Source organism: Balaenoptera borealis (assembly GCF_965194805.1).
Source record: "Balaenoptera borealis genome assembly, chromosome: 20".
NCBI lineage: Eukaryota > Metazoa > Chordata > Mammalia > Artiodactyla > Balaenopteridae > Balaenoptera > Balaenoptera borealis.
This window is the reverse complement of record NC_138879.1, coordinates 2337774-2353717: the sequence shown is the minus strand read 5'-3', so window position 1 is coordinate 2353717 and position 15944 is coordinate 2337774. Positions and strand designations below refer to the sequence as shown.

General features: G+C 39.1%; 1 protein-coding gene across 6 annotated transcripts in view; it reads left to right on the top strand.

The window, feature by feature from the left end:
* The window catches only part of ABCA6 (ATP binding cassette subfamily A member 6), a 73637-nt gene that overhangs the window by 41500 nt on the left and 16193 nt on the right, over nucleotides 1-15944 (top strand). For 5 of the 6 annotated variants that reach the window (XM_082370404.1, XM_082370408.1, XM_082370407.1 and 2 more), the window contains 14 exons: nucleotides 887-1020; nucleotides 2503-2640; nucleotides 5499-5606; nucleotides 6479-6652; nucleotides 6878-6991; nucleotides 9690-9809; nucleotides 10106-10183; nucleotides 11427-11518; nucleotides 12209-12362; nucleotides 12960-13077; nucleotides 14221-14312; nucleotides 14550-14728; nucleotides 15532-15607; nucleotides 15685-15779. In XM_082370404.1, the coding sequence (XP_082226530.1) occupies nucleotides 887-1020; nucleotides 2503-2640; nucleotides 5499-5606; nucleotides 6479-6652; nucleotides 6878-6991; nucleotides 9690-9809; nucleotides 10106-10183; nucleotides 11427-11518; nucleotides 12209-12362; nucleotides 12960-13077; nucleotides 14221-14312; nucleotides 14550-14728; nucleotides 15532-15607; nucleotides 15685-15779 (1672 nt within the window). The remainder of the gene's footprint in view (nucleotides 1-886; nucleotides 1021-2502; nucleotides 2641-5498; nucleotides 5607-6478; nucleotides 6653-6877; nucleotides 6992-9689; nucleotides 9810-10105; nucleotides 10184-11426; nucleotides 11519-12208; nucleotides 12363-12959; nucleotides 13078-14220; nucleotides 14313-14549; nucleotides 14729-15531; nucleotides 15608-15684; nucleotides 15780-15944) is intronic. The other variant, XM_082370405.1, reaches the window with a different exon arrangement.

Sequence of the window (15944 nt, the reverse complement as noted above, 5' to 3'; positions counted from 1 at the left end):
CTGTCCTGTCCTCCATCCTCCAGACATCCCTAACTGTCTGGAGTTACTTTAGGTCTTGCCCTCAAGTAACTTCCCCAGATAATGTCTCTTAGAAAGTAATTCGCGGCAGCCGCTGCCTACTCTGTATGAAACGCGAGGCGGGGTCACCTTGTTCAGGTGTGGTTAACCGGTCAGTGAGCCTGACCATGGCTTTAGAGCCCAATTTGCCCCTTGAATTTGTCCACTCTGGGTTTAGATATCCTGGAAATTGGTTTTACCTCTGTAGCTGTTGGCTCTCGGGTGCTCTAGGCTGCACAGTTTTCTCAGCTCTTATTTCTGTCAAACAATCCTGTCTGCTTTCTTCTTTAGGGGTGTATCGAACGCTTTGATTGGATAGTGGCACTCATTTCCCACCTCCAAAGTGTATTTATGGCATATATATGTAAATATGTGAAATATGTGTACTTAGTATACATATACATATATTTGCTTTTCTGTTATTGTGGAGAATAAGGGAGAGAGGGGAGTTTATTACTGGCCGTTTTAGGATGGCTAATCTAAAGTACTTCTCATACAATTATTATATTTTCACAAATTAATGAGTTCAAATGTATTTTTTAACCAAAAGTCAGAAAATAGAGTTATCGTGTTTTAATGGTAACATGTTAGCGTGCATTAAGTAGAATTATAAAGCTAACTCATCACAGCATAAGATTTGATAAACAGAAGATAGTATAATGGGTTCTCTTTCATGGGCGAATATTATTATTTTGATGCCCAAAGGCACATGCCTTTACATGATATTCTATAAATATTGATTTTCAATTGTGTATGTGGTTTATTTTTTTAAATTGTCATATATGTTCTTGCTTTATATGATGACCTTCTGTTGTTGATTTCATACTAGAATCAAATATTGAAGATTTTATACAGTCACTGAAGCATCAAAATATACTTTTGGAAGTAGATGACTTTGAAAATAGAAATGGTACTGATGACCCAGCTTACAATGGAGCTATCATAGTTTCTGGTAAAAAAAGGGTATGCTTGCTACTTACCTCTTGTTTTTGCTTTTATGAAAAAAGTTAACGTGCTACATTTTAACTGTTTTAAAAACTGCAGAAAGTCAATCCAGCTAGTATACAGCGACTTGACTTAAAAACGTTTGGGGTTATTGAATAAACTGTGAAGTTTAAATAAGTTGTTGTAAAACATTTTTATCTTAAATTCTGAGTTAGATGATTTTTTTACATTTGAAACTACCTAAATGTCATTGCATTATTCATACTCAAAAAAATATTAGACCTTAAAAGTACCAACCCATATAATTATGAATTTAAGAAATCCTATTTAACGACTACCCAAGTGATATTTTTATATATTGAGAAAATACATTAAATACCATAATAGCCGGATGAAATCTCTGAGAGAAAAGTGTTCTCAGTTTATTATTTAATATGTTTCAATTTGGGTAAAAGAGTATAAGCAGTAGAGATCCTTTCACAGGAATAAAACTATTGAAAATACATCCCAATCTTGAGTAAAACTCCGAGTCTTACTTAAATTCCAGTGCAAAGCTGGGGGCCAAATTAAATGAAGCTACCTGTTTGTTTCTTGCTACAAGGGAAATAAAACAGAAACAAAAGGCTTTGAAGATGTATCACTGAATTCAGTTCTACCTAAAGTGGGCACATCATAAAAGACGTAATCTCTTTGTGCCAACTCTAGGAAACTACGCTGCTTGACATTTGCTTTACTTGTTACTTATCTGTGGTATTTCTTGCATGAACTCTTGGTAATATTGAACAATATTGAGCCTCTTGATCAATGCATGAACATTTTTATAAACATGAAGATCATAAATATTTTCTTATAAAGTGTGAAAACGCTTCACTGGCAGTGTAACCGTGAATATTTTATTAACCCCAGGCATATCTCCCACCCAGAAAATCCGGATTCCTTTGCTTGCTCACTGTAAGCTTAGTGTGTACTTTTCAGGGCCACTTTTAAATCTTGTTAGATGAAATTTCCTCATAAGCAAAATGAGGAATTAGTAATACTAATAAAATTAGTAATACTAATAACTCCTAATATCAAATTATAAATAAATAATAAATTACTTATAAAATTATAAAATTAGTAATTTTATAATAATTTTAAACTATAATAACTTTATACTATAATATAATTTTATACTATAATATAGTGTTAGTATAATTAGTATAATAATTAGTAATTTGAAAATTACTAATAAATTAGTAATCCTAATAAAAATTCATATTGCCAGCTGTGCGGTCCACTGTGCTAGGGCCTAATATACATTATCTCATTTAAACTGTTTAACAACCCATTTATTCTCCCCTTTCACAGAAGAGGAAGCTGAAGCTCAGAAAGGCCAGTTAACTTAAAGATGGCCACACAGCTAGAATATGGCATTTTTAAGCTCTTAAACACAAGACCTTTTTCTTTGTTCTTTAATGATTTAGGATTAACATTATTTTATCTGTCTTTGTTTATTTGAAGGATTATAGATTTTCAGTTGTATGCAATACCAAGAGACTGCACTGTTTTCCTACTCTTATGAATATTGTCAGCAATGGGTTACTTCGAATGCTTAATCATACACAGTACATTCGAACCGAGAGAAGCTCATTTCCTTTTGTAAGTATTGGATTTACTCATTTTCCCTCTTTAGCTGTTAAATATTCATAATGGATTGTTAATCCTAAAAATTATTGTGTCCTAACCTTTCAGACAGACTATACCTAACAAAATATGATTTTTTTCTTAAGTTATTATTAGAGAATTTGCATGGGGGAATATTGTTCAATATTCTGTCATAGTCTCCTAGGGAATCGTCTGAAAAAATACATACTCGATTGCGGAAGTGTATTGGAGAGAGTGAGAGAGAGAGAGAGTGTATGTGTGTGTGTGTGTGTGTGTGTGTGTGTGTACAGTGAATTGGAAATCAGGAGCACTTGTAACCCGGCTTTAGAATCTTATAAATCCAGTGTAATTTGTTGGTGGACCCTTCACTGACTGAAATGAAGGAGAATTTGCCAGTTCTTGGGCTATCTGCCATCTGATTAATTCCTTTACTTACCCATCATTGCTCTGCATTGCGAGGGTGCCTGGTACCCACAGGCTAGCTTTCGGGATTCTTTGTCAGCTGGCTGTAGGCTGGACTTAGGCCACAGGGAGCAGTGATAGGCGCTGGGACAGCAGAAGCATCCCACACCCTGGGCTCCAATCACATCACCTCCTTCCTTCCTCTTTCTAACCCAGAAGGGACAGTGGCTTCTGGCTTCATCATCCTTGTTGCTTCCTCCACTCTTCCCACCCATGTAACCATTGCGTGGTTAACTTCTCTGTATTTTAAGTACAGAAGGTAGTTAAGATTCTCTGGTTAGACCCTGATTGATGCCCAAGAGGGATCTCTCCAAGCTGACTCCAAACTGTTCCACACCAGGAAGTTGGAAGAGCAGGAAACCCAATTAGAAATGGCGCCATCAGAAAGGGAAGCCCACATTGTGACAAAGAGGTTGAATTCACTTTGGGGCCTCCCTGCCTTAGTGGTGCTGGGAGTACATGCGAGAGCAGGTGGATGGGATATACTTGAGCTGCAGCCAGCACTGACCATGAGAGCGGGGATGGTGCCTGAAAGGAACGCTCCAGAAAGTGGGACCAGCTGGTAGTAGAAAGAGGTAGATGTTACCCCCTCTTGGTCCTTTAGTTTCCTCATTTTATTGCCTGTTTGTTCAGGATCAAAATGGACCGAGGCCCCATGGTTATTCTCTTAGGCACCCCCAAAGGCACACACCTTTCTTCTTTCAGCCATTCTTATAAAGACAGTGATGCATTTTCCCATCTGATGAAAAATTAGAATTTGTAGATGCAGCCTCCAAAGCCTTAAGTAAAGTTTGAGAATTATTTTGAGACAGGCTACTGCACTGATCTCCTGTACTTAAATCCAAGAGGCAGCTCTGTACCCCACCTGAGCATAAACCCAGCCGCAGACAGACATTGATTTGGGGGTAGTGACTTGAAGTTCATCTCGTTGAGGATGTGCTTGGTGCAATGAGTTTTCCTTTTAAGCCTATGCTTCAGAAGCATCCTCTCAGCTGCCAGTATCTTCACACCTTCATCACTAGGTTTGCTGAGAAAGACGTGTTGCTCAGGCCTGAATAATCTATTTCTCTTGGATCATAATTCCTGAATTATCATTTTTATAATTGTGATAAAAAAAAAACCCACATAACATAAAACTTACCATCTAGTCATTTTTACGGGTGCACTTCAGAAGTGTTAAGTGTATTCACATTGTTGTGAATCAGATCTCCAGAACTTTTCTATCTTGCAGAATTAACACTCTATACCCATTAAACAAGAAATCCCCATTACCCCCTCCTCATGGCCCCTGGCAACCACCACTCTACTTGCTGTTTCTGTGGATTTGACTCATACAAGTAGGATCACATACTAGCATTTGTCTTTTTGTGACTGGCTTATTTCCCATTTCCCTTATGTCCCCACAGTTCATCCGTGTTGTAGTGTGTGACAAGATTTCCTTCCTTTTAAGGGTTAATAATATGCATACCACATTTTGTTTATCCATTTTTCTGTCCATGGACATGTGGTTGCTCCCATCTCTTGGCTTTTGTGAATAGTACTGCTGTGAACACGTGTGTGCGGGTATCTCTCTGAGACCCTGCTTTCATTTCTTTTGGATATACACCCTGAAATGGGTCCTGAGTTATTTTTCACTTCTCTTTTTTCCTAGGCGTTGAAGCCTCACGTTAAATGATCAGAAACTATTTTCCCTCCCACCTCCATGTGCAGAGGTTGATAAACTCGATGTACACTTTTTTTTTCTACTTTGTACTTTAATGTTATTTTTTTTGTAGTTGATTTACAGTGTTGTGCCAATCTCTGTTGTTAGATGTTCGCTTTTGATTTTTCAGTATTTCAAAAAGCACGTACTTTTATGATGATCAGTATTTCATTTTTTTTATATTTGTTTATTTTTTAAATTTATTTATTTTTGGCTGTGTTGGGTCTTTGTTGCTGCACGCGGGCTTTCTCTAGTTGCGGCGAGTGGGGGCTACTCTTCGTTGCGGCGCGCGGGCTTCTCATTGTGGTGGCTTCTCCTTGCAGAGCACGGGTTCTAGGCACACGGGCTCAGTAGTTGTGGCTCGCAGGCTCTAGAGCACAGGCTCAGTAGTTGTGGCACATGGGCTTAGTTGCTCCGCGGCATGTGGGATCTTCTCGGACCAGGGATCGAACCCGTGTCCCCTGCATTGGCAGGCGGATTCTTAACCACTGCGCCACCAGGGAAGTCCCTTTCTTCATTTTTAAAAATATTCACTGGTTTAAAGTGCTTTAATGTATTGGATATCTTTAATTAATTAATTACTTTTGTGGTTTATTGATTTATAACATTATATAAGTCTTATGAGTATGACATTATATTTTCACCTCTGTGTACCCTACAAAGTAAAGAGTACCTTTTATACTTGCAGAATTATGCACTGTTCTGGACTGGGTTGCCAGAAGGGTCCTTTTTCTTATTTTTCGTCGTGTGCAGCATTTCTCCTTACATCGCCATGAACAGTGTCAGCGATTACAAAGTAAGAAACGGGGGAAAAAAGAAAAGAAACTCGGGGACTTCAGTAGTTGTATTTTAAATGCTATGTGTTGTCTCACAGGAAAACCTTTTAACATATGTTTAAATTAGATAATGTACTTAAACATTATTTCTATCAAGTCAGAAATTTTTCTTCTAAAAACACAAAGTACTTTTTTACTTCAAAATGACAGGAAAAGTGCAATAATCTGGTAGGGACTCAAATTAATCTAAACCTTCAAAGGGGAATATTACAAAACTTTCAACTACATTATTTCCTAACTACAAGGAAGAAATCATCTATGTCGTAATTGAGGACCAAAGTTAAGACTTGAAGCCACTTTCTACCGTGGAGAATACAGTTTTTTGGTTGTATTTGTATTTGGTCATGCTCATTAACCAGGCAAAACAGTTACATCGAATTCAGATAAGTCATCTCTTACAATTCTGAGTCATTAACTCTCCCCGAGCATGTTTGGATAATGAAGAACTTGCTGTTCTTCAGATTACAAAATACCATTTCTTTTGAAGGAGACTTATGCCTTGATCATTAGGAGGTCTACTGCTCTATTTGTTCTTCATGAGCTGAAGTGGTTTTGTGACTCAAATCTATCAAATAAAATAATACTCAGTTTCAAAATGCCCACCTTGATGGAATTGGCTCTTTAGACCTCAACTTCCTAAACAACGTGCACAGAATTAAAATTATTAAAACTTAAAAATATTAGATTTTTTAAAATAGGTTTTAAAATATTATATTAACAATTTTTAAGTATTCGAATATTAGATTATATTTATCTTTGCAAATCTTCCGATGTGTTTGCTTTGGATTTGGATTTCAACTGAATCTATGTATACGCTGTGTTTTTCCATTAGAAGAGAACTAAGTCCCAGCTGTGGATTTCAGGACTCTTCCCTTCTGCTTACTGGTGTGGTCAGGCCCTGGTGGACGTTAACCTCTACAATTTCATTCTCTTTTCAATGTATTCAGTTTTCTACGCAGCAAACATGGTGCACATTCATCTCACAAGTCGAGCTGTGCTTGCTTTGGTGAGTAGTACATGACATAGACGGTGTCTTATACGGGAACTCATAATAAATTTTAATATTGGTGCAATTTCATATAAGCATGAGGTTTTCAGTTTTATTTTGTCATACACCCAAACAAAAACCATGCAAAGTGCATGTGTAATGAGAAAAATAAAAATTTCTGTAACCTTGCCCTCAGTTTAGATTTCATTTTTTGACTTTGATATTTATTTGTATTATCTTCAGGCTGTCATTACGCTTGGTTACGCAGTTTCTCTTGTCTTCCTGACATACGTGATATCATTTATTTTTCGGAAGAGGAGAAAAAATAGTGGCCTTTGGTCATTTTGCTTCTATATGGTAAGTATTTGCACAGAGTTCTTTTTTAAACTTTTAATGTTACGTTAACTATAGTCACGTTTACCTTGAGTGATGGGGAAAATTAATACCTTAAAATTACACCCTAGAAAGGGGAGGGGATGTAACATGTTACGGAGTCAAAGATGTTCCCGGAGAATTCATGTACAGCCTTGACTAGAATTGATGGAGAACCTTGCAGAGGACCTGATGCCCCAGATGCTATCACTGAGTTACTGGATCCTTCAGAGCACAGGGCTTCCTGGCAACACTAGAACCAAAACTGGCTTTATAGCGTTTGACAGTACAATCCATTTCTGCAGTCTTCACGAAGGTCTCTCTTAAACTCAGACTCTAATAATTTCAGAGATCAAAGAGGTTTTTATACCTCTGCCAGAGGAAGTATTTGTAAATATAAATGAAAGATTACTGAAAGTCCAAGATTACTCAAAACTTGGATGGAAATGTTTACCAAGACTCTGGAGATGCCTAATCTCAGCATTTCTGGTGCTTTTTAGCTGAAATCCCCAGCTGGTGGTTAAATGTCTGTCTTGTAAACACAGCTCCCAACTCTTGGGAGTGGGAGTCCTGAAATCATGAGAGGAACCCAACCAAAGCCCATCTGCTAAGAAAATAGGTATGACATCATCCATCGATTTCTATAAGAAATTAGCCTTGGACTGTTCTGGTCAGCAGTTAGCTGTTGACTTATCCCTTCTCAGTGGACAGTATTCTGATTTGGTGTCTCTAGATTGTATTTCTTGGTATTCAGCAGGTAGTGCCTATAGAGATACCTTACTTGGAAGACTGGCTTTGAGGCAATCATGAAGATTTGGTGCACCCAAAGTCTTTGTATTCATGCTTTGCATTGGGAATTTTTTTTGTTCAGTCAACAGACTTAATGCTTTTGCCTAATGTAAACCCAGATACTGGGTAAGCAGAACAGATATCAGTCTGACTAATAGTTGATTTCTTTTCAGTCCGTACTCTTGAATATGTCCAGAAAAGGTGGACGAAGAATTCGTGTCCACACTTTGTGTATTCTAGTAGTTTCAACTCTGAACAAAGTCTCTTTTGGAGCCGATGTTCAAGCAGTGTCAGTGTTATTGGCCAGTACAGCTGTTGACAGGTCTGTTACTGTCAGGATGAGTGAGGGATGAAATATCCTAGTGAGTGACCTCAGAGACACTCTTTGAGCGTATTGGTCTTCAGTCCTAAGTCATCAGTAGCCTGGAGTCATGGTTCCTTTTTCTCTACTCTTTGTTTGGGCTCTCCTTAAACAGAAACCACTCCAGGCTGAGATAAATGGGTGTCTAGATTAATGCCTTTTTGCTATGTGTCAAGCGAGAAGTCAGCCCTTGGTTTACCATACACTCACCATTCATCCTGGTTTGTACAGATGTGACAGTTTCTCAGATGAGGGCACACTCAACATCACCAGTAGAACCACACCTTCCTTACCCCTTTATCCTTCAGCTATCAATGGAGAAGCAGAGTAGGGGTGGAGCTTTTCTTATGAATGCAGGCTCTGGAGGGATGTTTGGGTTGGAAAAAATGGGAAAGAATTTTCTCAGCCAGGTTTCAAAGTGCATCACCTCCAACAGGATATGACAGACCTTCCAGAACTTGATACACCAGAGTCTGCCAGAGCAGTAGCTTTCATCTCTTGGCTTAGAGAGCAGAGACCATTTTTTCCCTAATTCTTTACATAATAAGGGATGAAAGACTAATGAGGGCAAAGTTCCTTCAATTCATGGTAGAAGGCAGAATCAAATCTGCGTTATCTTATCGTGAATTCCTCCTGTGTAATTCCTCAGCTTCCAGTGAATAAATGAACAAACGAAGAAATTTGACTTTGTTATTTCTAAGGAAAGTCATGATAATACAGACATCTTTTCTATTAGGTTTGTGGATTAATGTGATGATTAAGATCTTCTTACTGTGACATGAGCAAGCTTTAGCAGATAAAGGACCACGGCAGAGGAGTGAACATTTGACTCTCAAAAACCCTCTCTTTCAAATCGAAATATATCTACAGATGATTGGATACCTTTTTTCCTTTGCTGCTAATTATTTTTGAATTATTATGGATTAAAATAAGACAAAGCAGTATTGCAAAACCAAAGTAAATTTTGTAAAATAAAAATTTCTTTGTTCAAAATGTAAAAAACACACCATAGTATTACAGTATAATACTTATTTATGTTTTCTGATTATTTTCCCTTTTCCTGTCTCATCTTTGTCTACTCCAGCATACTTGCCCATTTCATTTTTATAGCATTGAAGAGAAGCTACATAGTCATGGAATATTGAAGTGTCAGATTTGAAGAAAAGTCAAGATTTTCTAGTATAATTCACCTCATTTGATGGAGGGAAAAAAGTTAAGAAACCTGTTTAAAGTCACACAAAAATTAGTGACAGACTCAGGAATAAAATTGAGGTCCAGGAAGTCTATTTGGTCATTTTAGCTTTCACCTTAATCTCCAGATGTTTCATCTAAAGATTTTCTGTTGGAAGCTGAAGGTCATATATATTCTCATTAACAAAAGCTCCTCCCTTCCCTTCTCCCTTTGAAAGGGGTGTATCTGCATATGGAAAAATTCTCATGCATTTGATGAGAACACCTACATCTTAAGTATTTTCTCAAATATCAATGGACTGAGTATGTATGACGTGTAATATATTTCAACTTGCCTTGTAGACTGCAGTCATCACATTTGGCATCATTATAATAAATCAATTCGACTTCCGTGTCTTGATGGTTTGCATGGTATTAGTTCCCTCAATGACTTTGGGTGGATTTATAGGTTTTTTGGAAGAGGTAAGAAATGTTACCGTGTCATTAATTTTGAATGTGCAGCCTATTGAAGTGCTTTGCCTAAATCTGTAAAGACAGAAAAGAGGCTAGTGTTTTCCTGGGGCTGAGGTGGGAATGGGGGGCGATATCTCTTTGGGGTGATAGAAATGTTCTTAAGTTGAATTGTGGTGACGCTCTCACAACTCTGTAAATTTACTAAAAATCCTTGAATCGTACACTTAAAATGAGTGAATTTTATGGCATGAAAATTTAACCTCAACAGCGCTATTTAAAAAGCCTTTTATTTTTTGTCTTTGCAGAGAGTCCACAAATACCAAATAAAATATCAAGACCCAAACTATGACCTGAATGCAACTGATCTTCTAGTATGCCTAATAGTAAGGTTTTTCTATCTCATCGCCTACTTTTTGGATAGTTATCATTTACTGTAATAACTCCTTGTTCTTGTCTGAAGTGTGCCAACTTTGAAAGTGTTTTTAAGAAAGTCAGATAAAGCAATTACATTCAGACACGATTCTAAATCCTAGTTATTTTTATATGCCTGAATGGACTGCGTAAGTCCAGAATTCAGTATAAAATTAGTTTTTCATGGTTATTTATCCTGTCTACTGCCCCCTCCAAATTTGAGAGAGCTTGTAAAAGAACACATACACTATAACTTAAATCCTTTGCATTAGAGATAAAAAAGCAAGTCAAAAAAAGAATGAAAGGGAAAAATGATTATACTAGTATGTTTAGGCTGAAGAAAACTACTGTCTTTGCATATGTGTGAGTACTTTTCTAGGCATAGAGCAAAAATAAAAGTCCTTGCCCTCATGGGGCTTAAATTCTGGTGGAAGGAGACAGGTAATAAACTAAATAAATAACACATGCTGGGTAAGATGGGTGCTCAGGAAAGGATGAACTTTGAAAATAAAGACCTGAAAGAGGCAAGGAAGCAAGCTGCAGAGATATCACGGGAGGAGCGTTCCCATAGGAGGGGAGAGGGTGACCCTGGCTTGTTTCAGGGTCAGCCAGGAGGCCAGTGTGGTTGGGGCAGAGTAACCACGGGGGAGAGTGGTACAAGAGAAGGTCACAGACGTAGCAGAGACAAGTGCGGGGCGGACAGAGGAGTTACACAGAGATTCTGGGTCACGTTAAGAACCTTGAGTTTACTTTTCATAATCAAGGAGTCATCGGAGGGTTTCAAGTGAAGCGATGTGCTGTGACATGGTTTAAAAGAACAGCTGTAGTTACTGTGTTGAGAATAGATGTTTGGGGCAAGGGAAGAAGAGGGAGACCCAGTAGCAAGGGGCTGTAATATCAATATTGAGCCATCACAGCGACCTGGGCCGGGGCAGGAGCAGCGCCAGGAGGGGTGAGGGGCCCTTGGGTTCCGGATAATTTTGAAATTAGGAGCAGATTACCTTTGCTAACGGACTGGATGTAGGCTGTATAAGAAGAAAGAAGGCCGGTTCCACCAAGCTGGATTGTTACTGTATAACTGGAATCCTCCCCTGATTTTTAAGAATGATTCACATCTATTTTATCCAAAGACTGAAAGACCACAGATTTGATTCAAATGTTTCAATAATGTTTGTGAACTTATGCCTCAATGTAACAGTGTTTCTCTGCTCCTAGCCTTACTTTCAGGCTTTGCTTTTCATTTTTGTTCTACGATGCTTGGAAATAAAGTGTGGAAAGAAAATAATGCAAAAGGATCCTGTTTTCAGGTTGGCATAAAACTTACTTTCATACTTAATACCGTATTTTCATATTCCTAGATAGTGGCTGCACCACTGCCCTCAAATTACTGATCTATATTGACAATTTATATTGACTGTAAACAGCATGATGATTTTCATGATGGTCAGTGGATTTCTGGCTGAACTGCCAGGAAATAGGAAACCCAGGCAGAGTTCTGCCACTAATGAGCTGAAGGGAGCTTTCAGCCTCTCAAAAATCTAATGAGTACTCAAATATGCCATCCTCGCATTCAAGAGGATAGCACATGCTTGACCAGAAGAGATGGGATGGAGTTGGTTTAGCAGCATAGCTCAGAGTGCTTCACCACTGGAGGAAATCCAGGTAAAAGGTACTAGGCAGATACTGGGTGTGAGTAACGTGGGCTCACATTCTACAGAGAAAATGCAGGTGCCCTGACTTTTAAGGAAGCAGCAGGACTTGCTGACAAATTTGAAAGGGTCAAAGATGCTTATTAGGAGAATGGCAGCAACACTGAGAAAGGGATTTGGCTGCTGGGACGGACCTTCTTGGCAAAAGCAGAAGCCATATTCACAGAGCCATCATCATGACCAGTGTATTGAAAGAAAGGTCCATGGTGAAATCACCGAGAAGCTGATTTTTGATGCATCTTTGACACCTAGAAAAATCACATGTTGTGTATTTCATTTTCTCTGCAGAATTTCCCCTAAAAGTAGAGATGGTCGTCCAAATCCAGAAGAACCTGTAGATGAAGATGAAGATGTTCAGGCAGAAAGAATAAGAACGGCAACTGCCCTAACCATTTCCACAGAGGAGGTAGAAAAGCAAGCGACAGAATGGGTGTTAGCGGAGGTCTTCGAGGGCGGTCAAGAATGGGGGTTGATATGCTGGGTTTCGTTTAGAAAGTTTGCAGTTTGGTGCATTCAAGTAATTCTTAAACATGCAGGCGCCTCTTTTGAGGGTCCTGGATGCTCAGAGAACACAAATCACAGTGGTTTTATTTTTCTGAGAAAAATGGGCTTGGATATGTAGAGCTATAATTTCAAAACCAAAATTTTCATGAGTTGAAGAATTTATGTGACATTTGTTATAAAATGCCAGGTAGAGACTAAGATTTTAAGGGTTACTCTTCGGTTCGATTTTGACGTGGTGGTGTTTCTGTGAGCTCGGATACTTCTGCTCCGGGAAGGCAAAGAGGCGGCATGAAGCTATGCTGTTATTTAGAAGCTAAGCTATGAAGCTATGCTGTCGACTCCGTCCATTGAGAAGCGAGAAGTATTGTCGGTGTCCATGAATGCACGTTACGTTCGAAACAAGCAATATGGGTGACAGGCAACTCAAAATGTGGTTTGGTTCATGACGTAGGGCAGGAGAGGTTCCAGCAGGGGGAGCACAGAAACGTAAAGTCTCTGGAGTTTAAGAGGAAAATCACGCTGTCATCTATTCCAGAAACCAGTCATAATTGCTAGCTGTCTACACAAAGAATATGCAGGCCAGAAGAAAAGGTGCTTTTCAAGGAGGAAGAAGAAAATAGCAGCAAGAAATGTCTCCTTCTGTGTTAAAAAAGGTTTGGAAGAGTCACTTTTAAAATTCGCCATTATTTTGAGAAAGGCCCACTGAGCATCTAGGTTACAGGCACCGTTGTACTTGCTGAAGCATTCATTCATTCATTCATTCAACATATATGGTTTGAGTGTGCCAGGGGCTCTTTTAGGATCTGGAAATATAATTATGAAACAAACAGGCAAGTTCCTGACCTCATGGATTTTACATCCTCAGGGGGGTCGATAAACAAAAATGACTTATCAAGAGAAGTTTCAGATGTCATGCTGGCAAGTTCTGTGTGGAGCATTCAAGTATGCAAAATGACGGGAGTGACTTGGGCTGCATCCACTTAGGGTTAGGGGAGACGTTTCTTGAGCAGAGACATTTAAGCCAAGATCTAGGTGATAACGAGGTGCCAGCTACGTGAGCATGAAGAGATAAGAGAACCTCAGGCGGAGGAGACAGCAAGGGCAGGGACTCAGACACAGGCCCGCCTTTGGAGTGGTTAAGGCACAAACGGAGGTCAGCGGATGCCCCCATGAACAGAAGGGGTGCAGTCAAAGAGGTGAGCAGGGCCCGATGAGGTGCAGCTTTGTGAAAAACAGCAGAGTTTAGACTTTATACCAAGTTAGTGGAATGCCACCAGAGGGTTTTTAGAGGCTTTTTGCCACCATTTAATTGGTACTTTGAAAAATATTACACCCTGGTTCTTGTTTGTTCATGAATTTGGGTGGTGGACAAGTCAAGAGGCTTTCATACCAGTTCAGATGAAAGATGATAGTGACACAGACACAAGTGGTGGAATTTGGGATGGAGAAAATGTCCCCGACTTCCCAAGTTTAGGAATGCATTTAGGTACTCAGCACATCAGCCATCTGCTATAAAAAAATATCTGGGCACGTTTTTTTCGCTGAAAACGTAATCTGAAAAAAAAAAAAAAAAAAGACCTATGTATTGATAGCAAATATCAATCACTAAGCTTTCTCAAAAATGTTTTATATAATTATAGGGGTTAAAGAACATGTTTTGGTGACATGGATTACATATACATTATAAATTTCAAAGTGGTACTGAGGGATGCACATATATCTCAGAAACTTATTGAAGAAACATGTTTATGTTATTCTTTTACTTCCAATATTGATAATGGGTAATTCTCTTTCAGGTGAAATTTTGGGATTGCTAGGACCTAATGGCGCTGGTAAAAGCTCATCTATTAGAATGATATCTGGGGTCATGAAGCCAACAGCTGGAGAGGTAGTGAAAATGAAGAAATGGTTTCCATTCCCAAAATAGACATGTTATAATATATATGGGTTATATCCTTGTAAGACTGTACTTTTAGTAGTTTAGTTTTTTATAATAAACATATGAAGTAATTTCTGTAATATTTCTCAAAAAATTTGGGTGATTTTTAGCTACAAGTCAGTTTCTTGAGTAATCATGTGATTGGAGAAAAGCTTGCACGTTTCTAAAACCAGTTCACTTTCTTAGGTGGAACTGACCGGATACGGTTCGGTTTTGGGTCATCAGGGGGACGGCAGCGTCCGGTTCCTGGGGTACTGTCCCCAGGAGAACGTGCTGTGGCCCATCCTGACAGCGCGCGAACATCTGGAGGTGTTCGCCGCGGTGAAAGGGCTGCGTAAAGCGGACGCCAGCATTGCCATTTCACGGTACTGTGCGGTCATGAGGTTCCTCTGTGCCGAGATGCAGGGAGGCTGTACCATCACGAATAAAGAGTGGAGAGTAGGAATGACGTCTGCACCTTTCAGGGAGCGTCAGGGGTAGAGCAGGGATGGAGGACAGGGTCTTGTTTCCTGCATCCCTGACCGAGGGATCTTTAAAAAAAAATAATTCCATAGAATAATTGTCAATGTCAAATGATACCATATGATATCACTTATATGTGGAATCTATCAATAAAATACGACATAAATGAACTTATCCATGAAACAGAAACAGACTCACAGACGTAGAAAACAGACTGGTGGTTGCCAAGGGGGAGGGGCGAGGGAGGAGGGATGGAGTGGGAGTTTGGGGTTAGCAGATGCAAACTATTATATACAGGATGGATGAACAACAAGGACCTACCGTACAGCACAGGGAACTGTATTCAATGTCCTGTGATAAACCATAATGGAAAAGAATCTGAAAAAGAATGGATATATGTATATGAACGGAATCACTTTGCTGTACAGCAGAAATTAATACATTGCAAATCAACTATACTTCAATAAAATACATTTTTAAAATGTTAAATGAGTGAATAATCATGTATTTCAGTTAGAATTCTAGTTAGTTTCAAAATTTTTTTATGAGATGAAAATCTCTCATGTTCAAAATAAACTTTTTTCTTTGATCATCAGTTTTGAGAATAATAGTGCCAAGGAGGGAACTCCAGTGCTGTAACCCTTGCATGTGATTTGCCTTTCCCCAGATGCTCTTGATCTCATAGTCTCATCCTGTTTCCCATCAGATTGGCGGACGCCTTCAAACTGCACGAACAGCTGAATGTTCCAGTGCAGAAATTAACAGCAGGAGCTGCTAGAAAGGTCTGTGCGGTGCGGGATGCTATTCTGAGAGCTGATGGGCTGGTGGCAGCAAATAGCGGCGTTTCTCTGCATTTCAGTTGTGTTTTGTGCTGAGTATCCTGGGAGATCCGCCTGTCCTGCTTCTGGATGAACCGTCTACACGCTTGGATCCAACAGAGCAGCAGCACATGTGGTGAGAAGTTACGACCCTCAGAGCCAGGAGGACAAACCTTATGTACAAGTAGCATTTTAAACTGATCTTGGAAAAGCGAATCCACTGGTTCCTAATTGAGTGGAAACAATCCATGTTATTAGGAAAACAAATATTTAACAGGTAGACTCTCTAATAGTGCTTTAT